General features: G+C 46.3%; 1 protein-coding gene and 1 long non-coding RNA gene across 2 annotated transcripts; one reads left to right on the forward strand and one right to left on the reverse strand.

Moving 5' to 3' along the window:
* Positions 1–1,626: 1,626 nt before the first annotated feature.
* FOS (Fos proto-oncogene, AP-1 transcription factor subunit) lies at positions 1,627–4,913 on the reverse strand. Its single transcript, XM_081869375.1, has 4 exons — positions 4,602–4,913; positions 3,700–3,945; positions 3,234–3,341; positions 1,627–3,107 (listed from the first exon to the last, which is right to left on the reverse strand). Exons 1-4 carry the CDS (start codon positions 4,740–4,742, stop codon positions 2,499–2,501), a joined length of 1,104 nt encoding a protein of 367 aa, XP_081725501.1. The 5' UTR covers positions 4,743–4,913; the 3' UTR covers positions 1,627–2,498.
* A 3,620-nt stretch (positions 4,914–8,533) lies between these two features.
* On the forward strand, positions 8,534–11,646 carry LOC309339036. Its single transcript, XR_014155145.1, has 2 exons — positions 8,534–8,695; positions 11,334–11,646. It is a non-coding gene; the product is annotated as an uncharacterized lncRNA (long non-coding RNA).
* Positions 11,647–12,330: the final 684 nt, after the last annotated feature.

Below are 12,330 nucleotides of genomic sequence, written 5' to 3' on the forward strand. Positions count from 1 at the left end.
TTTCTAGAGCCTTAATGTGTACCATCAGCTGTCAACTTTGAACTCTTTTAGATGTGGGATGAAACTTGCTCATCTTCACATCATGTGAGACCCAATTTATCTTACTTGTGATACAACACACAACAAACTCTATGTACACCTATTATGTAATGCAGTACATACGTATGTGAGTAGTAATTGTTACTACTGTGTGTACAGAAGTTTCTCTCCATGCCAAAAGCAGAGTTGTAGTCATGGTATCAGGCTAGGAAGTACCAGCTGACACAGTGGGTTAGCATTACAGTTGCAGATGTGGATTGTGCTGTCTGCCATATCAGCCTCTTTAAACAGGAAGCTATGAGCCCAGTCCTTTGTTGGGCTTGGGGTAAATTCAGTGAGCATGCCTCACATCCACAGGGATCATGTGTCTGAAAGCAATGTTGGCCACAAAAGAGCTTTTGCCACAAATATGCAAGGAAGACCTACTCAGTATAGCATTCCTGTTCAGAACAAGAGACAGCCAGCAATGCCCTTCCCCAGGATATTCCATTCCATGCTGCCCTCTCACGCCCCATTTTCTTTTCCAGTCACCTTCTATAAACATTCTACTGGGTTGCTTGGAAGGGCACCTTACAAAGGTTCTTTAGAACAAAGTGTATTTCTGCAAAGTTTGTGGCTTTTCCCCAAGCATGCTGCTACCTCTTAACAGAAGCCCTGCTCTATCAGGCCAGTGGCCTAACATCTTGTTCTCACAGTAGCCAACTAGATGCATTGGGGTCCTGTTTTCAGGCTTCCCATAGGCTAGAGCACTCTTCTGCTGCTGTTTCAAGCAACTGACTCCCCTCTTGTTTCTCAATGGTTCCATTTCTTTTGGTATTCACCACCTGCATCCCTTGTTTGAAGGACTGAACATGTGGGGTTGACATACGAGTAGTGAAGTTTTAGGTGGCATGTTAACTTTAAACTGATTATTGGGATGATGCAACTATTCTGTCCAAAACAGCACTCAACTATCCATTTTGTGGTAGGCACCTGAACAAAACTCAATAATACATCATTTCACCTTTCCACAACAAGCAACAGAAGAAAGCTTTTCTCATGTGTTTGTGTGTGATGAAGGACATGAGGCAGAGGAAAATGAAACATTGCAGAGATGTAGGAAACAATGAAGATAAAAGAACAAAGTCAGATATACTCAGGGAGAAGGAAACAGGAAGTCTAATGTGACGAAAGAGCAATTATCAGAATAGAAATAATCACAAGCCTAAAGGAAGTGTAATTTCTCCACCGTATGATTGAGATATTTCACTGCCTCCAATTCCCGATAACTGAACCCATGTTCCTTTTCAAGAGTGCACCTGAAATGTATAGAAACTTTGTATGAGGTGGCAAGCCTAAGCACATTTACATAGGAGCAAGTCCAACTCAACAAAGAGGATTTACTTCCTAGTAAATTTGGGTGTTAAAATTTTGTGTATGCCTATACTAGTGTGCTGAACAACAATGTGTGTTTAAACAAAGGATTATGCTAGTCCCATTTACCAGCATCTAACCCCTTCCAGCAAACCACAGCAGATTTGGACATGGATTGTGCTAAATTGAAGCCTTGCTACTTGAGAGGTTTTACAGTAAAGAGACTCCAGAGTCTTTATAGCATTCAACTTAAATGCTTTATTGACAGTGTCTTGAACAGTAAGCAAACAATGCTTAAATGTCATCCAAATTCACTTTCCACATGTCAATTACCTCAAGGTAGAAAAAATTAAAATAAAAAAATTAAATATATCCATAAATAAATTAAAAACACAATAAAAACGTTTTCATGGAAAACTTATGTCAAACCATTCAGATCACTTCAACAATGTATGATCAGTTAAAGTTACAATGAACATTGATGTACAAGGAGAACTTTAGTACATGGACAACATAGCTATTTATTAATCTACTAGAAAATAAAAGGGTATCTTTTCGCAGTTAAGTTGGGTCATTGCTAAGTCATCAAAACACGATATTGCCAGGAACACAGTAGTTATTGTTAGTCAGCTGCACTAGATACGAGTTGAAGATACCCAGCACCATATTAAGAATTCCAATCATTAAACCAACAGATTAATTAGTTAATGCTAGTGAATAGTAAAGAGGAGGGAAGGGGGTCACCAACCCAGCCATGTTGAACATGCTACGAAACTACTAGTTCTCATTGATGGGGGACAAGACAGATTCCATGCGGTTTTGCTACATCTCTGGAAGAGGTATCAGGCCTGGCGTCTGGCTGCGAGGCAGCCCCTCCAGCAAAGTCATTTCCCTCCAAGTGGGCTGCCCATACCAAACCTCCGGAATGGAGGGCTTCGTCTTTCCCTAGGCCTCGGGTGGGATCTCGGAGCTCCACAGGAAGGAGAGGGCGGCTCCTTGGCGGCCTAAAGCCCCATGCAGCAGCAGCAAGGGCGGGTGGGCTCGGTCTCCGCCGTGGTGATGCCCCTAGGCCCGCAGCGACGGCTCGGGGATCCGGCGTCCCTTCTTCACAAGGCCAGCAGGGTGGGCGAGCTGAGCGAGTCGGACGACGGCTCGTTGCTGCTGCTGCCCTTCCGGTGCGCGGCGGCGCAGCTGGGGAAGGCCTCGGTCTCGGGGTACGTGAAGACGAAGGACGAGGTGTAGGTGCTGGGGCACGGCGTGCAGGTCACCACCGGGGTGCAAAGCGGCTCCAGATCCAGGTGGCCCGCGGCCCCCAGGGGCTCCCAGTCCGCCGCGTAGAAGGAAGAGGAGCCGGACAGGTCCATGTCCGGCACGGAGCGGGGAGTCTCGCGGGTGGAGCGCGCGAAGAAGTCGTCGAAAGGCTCGGCCTTCAGCTCCAGGCCGCTGCTCTCCTTGACCGGCGCGGCGCGGCTGGGCTCGTGCAGCAGCGGGAGGGCGAAGGCCTCCTCCTCGGACTCGGGCGAGCTGGCCACGGGGGCTTCGGCCAGCAGATCCAGCGTGGAGGCGGCCAGCTCCTCGGAGAACTGCAGCTCTTCCGGGATCTTGCAAGCGGGGCGGTGGGCGGCCAGGATGAACTCCAGCTTCTCTTTCTCTTTCAGCAGGTTGGCGATCTCGGTCTGCAGCTCGGATTTCTCCTCCTCCAACTGGTCGGTCTCCTGGGGACACAAGCAAGGGGAGGGGCGAGTCAGCTACAGTCTCCTCCGGGCGGGAGAGAAAGCAAAAGGACAGCGCCGGGCAGGGCAGGGCTGGGCAGGATCGCCGGCCAGGCCGGAGATACTCACCGCTTGTAGGGTATCCGTCAGCTCCCTCCTTCGGTTGCGGCATTTAGCAGCTGCCATCTTGTTCCTTTCCCGACGGATCCTCCTCTTTTCCTCCTCTTCTGGTGTCAGCTACGGAGAGAGAACAAGCGTGGACGTCAGTATCCAGTGCTTGAGACCAGAAAGTGCGCTCCCTAACTTCGGATCACAGGAACAACTCTTGCGCTTGCATGGAGCAAGCGACCCAGATACTGCTACGGATCCGAAAGGGGGGGGGAATCTCCACCCGCTTGCAAAACTGCCTTTATGCCCTTTGTCCTTTAAAGGGAACAGCTATCTGATGTCCCAAATGTCCACCCCGCTTAGCCAGAAATAGGCTTTTGAGCTATAATAACATATTGTTGGTAAATTAGCCTACAGCCCTCTCTCGTGTTCTCCCTCTTCTCCTGCTTTCTAGAGGCTTCATTGCAGCCAAAAGCTGAACACACACCTGCTCAACTTTGCCCCTCCTGCCGATGCTTTGGCCTCTGCTTCCTGTCGTCTTGACAATCCCAGCCCTGGAGTAGACACCGGTCTGGTGAGCAGGGAGCCCGTAGGGGTGGCTTCGGTTCTGGGAAGGGGCCACTGAGGAGATCAGAGTCGGTTGCACCATCCACTGCAAGTCTGGACTTGTGGAAATAGCAGTCACGGTGGGAACGAAGTTGGCACTGGAGGCGGCTAGGTCCGTGCAGAAGTCCTGGAAAATCACAAAAGGAGACCCTGTTAGTTACCAAGTTGGGGGGAAGGGGTCAGAGAAATGCGATGCACGCTATGACAGCTCTAAGCCCCAGAGGCCGGTGCGCTATTTTGAGCTGGGCCTGCAGTCCCTGGGGCCAGATTGGCTCGGACGCTGCTGCTGCCATCATCATCAGACTACACATGAACAGGGGCTTGTTATAAATATCTCTGACGTCTGCGCTGACGCAAGCGCCGCTCCGGAGTCTCCTGAATGAAGCCGCGATTTATCAATGAAACCGCTTTACGCACCCGCTGCAGAACACCTCCCGGGCGAAGATCCATTCCAGCCCCCAACCCCTTCATCATTTATAGCACCAAACAGGAGCCAGATTCATCCACCACCCCCATTTCTCTTTTTCTATACGGCCAATACCGCCTTCCCTGGGCAGAGGTGCTGGAAACACACCATACAATGTAGCATATATCGAAAAGTAAAGAGAAAAGCATGCATCATATACAGGCCAGGGAAGCTCTCCCAAGCCTCAGCTATCAACATTAGGAGCTGCTCGGGTCCTGTCCTGTCATTGAACCCTATAGCGACAGAGAAGCAGACATAGGCAGCTATTCTCCCAACCCGACACCCCGTGAGCCATAAGCAGCCCCCCGATTCCTCACCTGTGAGTTGACAGGCGAGCCCATGCTGGAGAAGGAGTCCGCTGGTGAGGGATAGTATGTGAGGCTGTCCCCAGCCGGAGAAGCGCTGCTGCAGCGGGAGGAAGACGCGTCGTAGTCAGCGGTGAAGCCCTGATACATCATGTCGGCTAATCTGGGGGTGCAAAAGCCCTTCAGGGTGGTATATCTTTCCCAGATAAGTATCCGAATTGAGCGAGTCCTCGGCTAGGCGAATGGGTTATTTAGAAACCCCAGCCGCTTCTATGCTTCTGCCTGCTTCAGCCACACTGCTGCTGGAGTAAAGAGCGGCACCTCCGCCTTTTATTCGCTACGGCCAGGACTTGTGAATGAGACGACGTCACGGGCGAAACCAATCCTCACGGGAGGGGAGCAGCGTCGGTCACGAACGACCTCTGAGACGGCCCGAAGTGCCTGGCGCTAGCAGAATCGCTTTGAAAACAAGCTGAATATCGTCTCCAAAGCCCCGCGGAGATTATGAGGAAGTTTGGCGGCGGGTCTCAGCCTTTAAAAGTCAGGGAAAGGGGCTCGGTTCCCTCTCCCAAAATGGTTCGCTCTAAGCTCGGGAACCCCTGACGTAAATATCCTTATATGGCATACATCCTGTGCAAAGGGGGCGTAACTGACGGGAACGCTTCAGGGCTGAGGCCAAGGGATGGTGCGTGCCTGTGGTAGCAACGGCAGGGGGAGTGGAGAGTAAAAGCAGCAAGAGCCGCAGCAAAGGCTTCTGTATGCAGATTCTGCCCATTTACTGCTGACCAGACACTGAAGTGACAGCTTAAAGAGACAGAGATGCAATTTTGCCCATCATCTCCACAAGGAGAGTCATATAAACCTTCAAGAATTCACTGATTCTATGATCTCATAAGATCAGCAGCTCTGGAATTTCTAAATTTTAGATGATATGGCATTCACAGGAATGTCCTCTGCCCACTCCGAAATAGGGTTGATGATATGCAGCATAAAGCCAAGGTGATTAAATGGGGGATACAGAACAGATTTTTACTCACAGGTTAGTTTTTCAATTGCATTGGACTACATAATTACCTTTCTGCTGTTTGGTGTTAAGTCCAAAGAGTGCAGTGATCATATGAGAATAATTATTATTTATTCTGGACAAGGTTTGTTCTTCTGGATATAGGCAATGCAGTCCTCATCATATTCACACATGCAGCAGGCCTCAGTGGTCATTATTCCCACACTACTGTCTCAGAAATGAGATGAGCAGTCTTGCCCATAATGCCCTGAGCCTTCCTGTTGCCGTAAGTGAACCCACGCACATCTCTGGGCCTGGTGAGTTCTTCTTATAAGGATTTAAAATGTTAATATTGACACTACTATCAAATCTCTATTTTATGTTTGTTCATGTTTAAGAATGTTACATTTACAACCAAACAAAGCTTTTCTAATATCAATATTACTCATCACACTACAGGAATGAAATTTGGCGAGACTGAAATCCTATACCCACTTATCAGGGAGTAAACCCCACAGAACTTAATAAGATTTACTTCTAAGTGTAAGTGCACATAACTGTGCATTATCACCCTTTCACTTCTTATTAGGATCAAGTGAATTCAATATTGCTTTAAGGTATTCAATTAGGATCAAGTGAATTCAATATTGCTTGTTAAGTCAAGTCGCAGACGACTCTGGGGTTGCGGCGCTCATCTCGCTTTACTGGCCGAGGGAGCCGGTGTTTGTCCACAGACAGCTTCTGGGTCATGTGGCCAGCATGACTAAGCTGCTTCTGGTGAACCAAAGCAGCACACGAAAACGCCATTTACCTTCCCGCCGGAGCAGTACCTATTTATCTACTTGTACTTAGATGCGCTTTTGAGCTCTTATTAATCTTTAGAACCATTGTTATAGAAAATGATATTCCCCTGAATTCAGTATTTCAAGCTGCAATCCTATGTATACTTACCCACAAGTGTCTCACTGAATTTATTGGAACTTACTTCCAAGTAAACATGCATAGGTTCAGACTGTTACACACATTAAGGACATTTTAAGGTAACTTTTCGTTGTGAAATTTTAGAAAATATTATCATGTGGACTGCAAACCCATGTATTATATAATCTGTCTTAGCCTTCCATAATTGTTATCGCTTGTTCATTTTCTTTGGAATTTCTAACATGATAGGCAGCCCTAATTAAAGGCTTTCCCATTCCAGTTCACAAAGGTTGTTCTAGTTCATGCAAGGGACGATCCTTGCCTCCACTACAAACAGTTACAAAACTTCCATTCATTTCAGTTGTGTCAGCATTTTACCTTCTAGTAATTACATGCAAAAATGCATGTGAAGAAACCAACACTGCAGTTCATGTACCATTTACTCAACACAGTACTGGAGAAACTGATTGCTCAGGGGTTTCTAGAATGGTTTTAGGTCATTATTGAGGTCATCATCTGTAGGTTAGGTACTAGGGGCTTATGAGAGGAAGGTTCATTCCAGGTGGACACCTCCTGTGACTTGCTTGGAACCACCAGAATATATTCTAATGGGACTTATAAAGCAAATGTCTTGATGCTGAATTTCCGCAATAAGAATTTCACACTTTCCCTTGTGCTCAGAGCTCTTCACGTAGATTATCACAGAGATTCTTGCATATCATTGTAAACACAACTGAGAATTATTATCCACATGATAATATTACAATTTAAAGCTCTAAATGGCTTGGGTACAGATTGTCTGAAAGATTACCTTCACTGATATAATCCTGTCAGTATGCTAAAATCTACCACAGTCAAGATTAGTTAGGTTGCTGTATGCAAGAGTGGGCCTTCTCAGTGGTGATCCCCAAACCATTCAACTTCTGTTCCCAAAGACCTTCCTCTTTACAATTGCCTTCAACTTATATGATAAACAGCTTGGATCTCCAGAGTAGCTTCTCATTTATTTGACTACATGGGCATAACCAGGATTTTTGTGGCGGAGGCAGGCTTTTGTTGGGGGGCAAACCTCAGTTAAGTATTTGTATTGATTTTTATTGATTGGGGGGCAGCTGCTGCCCCACCCCCTTGGCTACACCCATGTTTGACTATATTTTTATACTGTAATTTGTCTCTCACTCCCTTGCTCATTACTTTGTGAGAAAGTAGTCCTAGAAAGTGGCTTAATTAATGAATTAAAATAATAATATAGTGCAGAGGATCAAACATAGCCAGTGATCTAAGGCAGCCCACCAAATTCATAGCAGTGCTAAGATTTGAACTAATAATCTGCATGCAGCTCATTACCCATCCTCTCAACTACTATATACTTTAACTGATAAAACAGACTAAAGCAAGAGATAATAGACTCAGGCTCCCCTTGCAGGCACTGGATTTATCACAGCAGGATACCCAGATTTCCAGTTTAACCTGGAAATATCACCAGATTAACCACTAAGTGGTTCAGAAGCCCCCCTTTTTTTACTTAAACAGTTGTGTTGATAAGATAGCAAGATTTTAAGTCACACAGAACACTCCTTCAGACTGGAGGCTACATCTCAAAGCAATCCCTGAACGACGCTTTTCTTCCCATAGTGGGGCCTCATTTTCACTCTACATTTCTTTTAGCCGCTTCTATGCAGCAAATAAACTGAGGTTTATGGTATGCAACCTAAACCGCGGAGCTATTACCATGGGAACCTATATTTACTGCTCCTGCAAATAAAATTCCTGTCTCCGAGGACCCAAATGGTTTCTGCGTGCAGTCTTGGATTGGGAAGGAATACCGCACGTGCGCCCTATGTATGGAAAATATAACCTAACGTCCTTCCTGAAAAGAGAGAGAGCACGGAGCTATGGAATATTCTGCACGTTCTCTAGTGCCGCGATCACGAGACACTGACTTAATCCCCCGGGGGCTCTCACTGGGAGAAGGGACTGGCTGATGCAAAAGTCTCTCTCCAGGAGAATGGTGAAAATTGCGCGCGGGGTTCCGGCTATTCCCCGTTACTGGAATGTCCCAGAAACAGAGTGCTTTGCCAGGAGGGAGGAGGGACCCGGCCGGGACTGCTGAGATGCGCCCAGCCTGCGCCTGGCGGCCGGTAGGGGCTCTTGGGAGGCTGCCAGGGAGCTGCGGTAACAGGTAGAGGAGGGCTCTCTCCTTTCCCGGAGCTGGGATTTGTGATGATCCGCGCTTGTCCTCTGCAGGGAAGCCCGGAGAGCCGGCGAGGAGGGAGGGAGGGAGCGAGGCGGCAAGGCAGCCAGCCAGACCGCACTCGCCCGCCGGGGAGGAGCTGGCGTGGCCGCCGCCGCAGCAGCGAGGCGAGCCGGGTGGCGCGTTGGTCACAACAAACAGAAGCTCGCTCTCTCCCCGGCGCAGTTTCTAGGCAAGGGAGGAGCTTCGCCCAGCCCGATCCTGCCGATTGGGCTCATAGGCTAGAAAGGCAGCCATGCGGGGAGGGATCTGGGCCCTGGAGGCGAGGCGGGGAAATCGGGCCAGCTGCTATTTCGAGGTGTCCCCGTCAGCGCCAGGGACAGGCAGCTTAGGCGCCTCGCCCCGGGGAGTGGAGCGATTCTTCTCCTGGGTGGGGCGAGACAGGTCCGTGGGGGCGATTTTCTGGCTCCCCGGATTACATAAATCGGCTCAGGCCCCCGAGAGATAGAAGCCCAAACTCAGGACGAAACGCGGCCCTCCTCTTGCACCAGCTAGAAATTGCTTAAGGCCTGCTGGTGTTTGTTGCCAGCTCACCCATCAAGAGCAAAATACAACAAGCTCCCGTCCCAGGTTGTTCTAGCCTAAGGACAAAGGATCCTTTTCTAAAGCAAATACAGTACAGTAGATGATTTTGTTGTTCAAATAGCTCATCGGTTAATCTTTGACCTCATGTTGTTAGTTGTTTTCTTTGAAATCATAAATGGTTTGTCACATGGCCTTTGCTCCAGACTTGGAAGGTCTGACCTTATTATTGCCATTATACAAACGGGCAACTGAGGCCAAGAGAAAGTAACTTGTCCAACATGACGAACAAGTCGTCACACAGATTTCAGTTCTATAGCTTTTTCTTAAGTCCCAAGCACTAGGTATAGCAATTCTCATAAATTTATACCCCACACCAATCAGCATACTCCACATTTAAAACCACAATTTATGTTACGTCAAAGTATCTCTGTCGTCAAGCTGTACAGGGATGTACAGAGACGAACAAGTCTGGAAGAATCCAGTCAGCCAGTCAGTGGAACTCTGGTCAGCAATTAAATAGGCACTCATATAACCTCCAGTCTAAGGTTGCATTGTGATGTATTTTAAGACTGCAAAAAAGCCATGTTGAAAGCAGCCTTTAAAGTAGGTCATCCTATCAACATATCAAAAATAAGGTACATGGCTGAAATATTATATCAAGCTTTGCTGAGTTATGAAAGAGATGCTCACTGGATTAATATAATATAATATAATATAATATAATATAATATAAATGTTTTGGTTTATAAAAGCCAGTTCTCAAAGTTCCATCATACTACAGTGCCAGTCTCCTGTGACCAAGAAACAGACCTGAGTATGGGGCTGAGCAGATGAGCAATAACACTTACGACAATTTTATATTTCCAGTTACATTTTCTGCAAAATACAGTGTCTTCTAAAATAAGAAACATATGGTAATTCCAATCATGTACGGTAAGCACCAGCAGACAACTCTGCAGTAACCCCTACACTACAAAACTATTTCAAAGCAGTGTGTGAACATAAATAGCTTCAGTAGACTAAATCAGAATCAGCTAGGGCAGCAAAGGACAGTGAGCATGATAAGGTTAGATCCAAGCCTCGAGTGTTTAAAGAGTTGCTCACCCAGTTGGACTGTGAAGGAGAATAATTCACATTGTAAAATGACCACATTCCAGGTCTCACAGCTGTCTAGATTTTTCAGACTTTTGCCAAATGTGCTCATTTCTGGGAATAACTAACAGAAGCAACCTTCAGTTTGGACACAGAAGGCAATGGTCTGAGGACAAAACTAATTTGTAAATAAATATTTGTACAAGCCATTAAAGGACTTCTTATCTCAGTTCATCATCTCCATATGTTTTATTGCTGCCCGCAAACTAGACCAACCCAAAGTGCATAGTAGTCAAAATAAAGCCCTAATCTACTTAATTTTATTGTTTATTGATTACATTTATGTCCCTCCTTTCCTCCAAGGAGGCTCAAGACAGCATGCATACTTCTTCCCTTGTCCCTCTTGTTATCACAACAATCCTGTGAGCAAGGCTAGGCTAAGAGATAAGTGACTGACCCTTAGTCACCCAGTGAGCTTCAGAGCTGAGTGGAGGTTTTGTTTCGGTTTGCTTGCTTGGAAGTAATTTGGTTAAAATAGTGCAGGAGGAAAGAAACAGTTCCACTAGAACAGGTTACTAAATTGTGCTTGTATAGTTTTGCTGGACCAGATGATCCTTGAAGACCTTTCCAGTTCTACCATTGAATGATTCTATAAATAGGAAAAGTTAAAAGGATTACACCTATCCAGTATAAATTTCTAATATCAGGAATACTTGATGTACAGTATTATGAGTTTGTAGTTTCCTCACAGCATTGCATAGATTGTGAGCATCAGCTGCAGTTGCGTGACCTCAGATGACAGAGAAAGCACAGGTGATGGAGCAGGAAGAAGAAAAATCCCCTCTGTGATATACGTTGACAATGAAAACAAGGATAGAAATATGTTTACTACTGCCTAACAAGACATATTTGTCTCTCCCCCGCCATGCCCTTCCTGTGTCTCCCACAGCACCTTCACCGTTCTTGACTCTCCAGCTGCACTGTGTCCTGCTCAGACTTCAGGAAATATGGAAAATCTACACATCTTTTTGTTTCCAGCCTCCTCTGCCCAGATGCAGGAGAAGCTCAAAAAGACAGTCCCCTTTGTAGTCTCTCCCACCCTTCTGCAAAGCTTTTAGGGGAGACAGGAGAGTGTTTGAATATGGCTGTATGCATACTATCCAAATCTGACTGGTGTTTGTATATATGAGCCTAAAGCAAGACCCCTGAGCTGCATAAAACTTCAGAGGCAGAATAATAAACCCATCATTGGTCTCTCCAAAGATGTCCCGCTCTATAACATTTTCCTACTATATCACAATAAATTCTCTGTGCAGGTGGTATTATGATCACTATCGTGGCATTCACTCAGATGCTGCTTTGTGGTCTAGTTAACTTAATAAAAGTTTACTGTTAAACCTGTGAGACATACAAATTGACCAAAAAGCCCCTTAAGTATCCAAAGTCCCCCACCCTGGCCCACAAGTATTCTTCTTCCCCTTAAAAAGTTCTCAAAGGGCTACAGGTTACATCATTTGTAGCCTTGGCTGGAAGCTTGCCCATTTTGTTTAAGCAGAGAGCAAAGGAGACCTGTTATGATGTAGCAAAAATAACAATTAAAAGCAAAAGTGAAGGTGGAGTGAGTGGCTGATGCTCTCTAGGGAGGTAAACCTTTGCACACAGACTTTACAAATGCCTGCTGATGTGTACAAATGTCACTCACCAGGCAATTAAAACCTTTAATGTTGTCTGCCCATCCCTGTCTACACTTTGCCAGCTAGCTTAATTCTGAAGCTGGAGCATTCATTAAGGAGGTAGGCCTCTTACTATAGCAAAACTATACTTGGCAGAGGTAGCTGTGGAGGGTGGAGAAGTTAGAGATTTGGTAAGACCAGCACAACCTCACTGCCATTTTCACTATGAAATGAGCAGAGCATTATGCGAGAATTTTACCCACTCTGCCTTTT

The sequence above is a fragment of the Podarcis erhardii genome, assembly GCF_964252035.2.
Source record: "Podarcis erhardii genome assembly, chromosome: 1".
Lineage (NCBI taxonomy): Eukaryota > Metazoa > Chordata > Lepidosauria > Squamata > Lacertidae > Podarcis > Podarcis erhardii.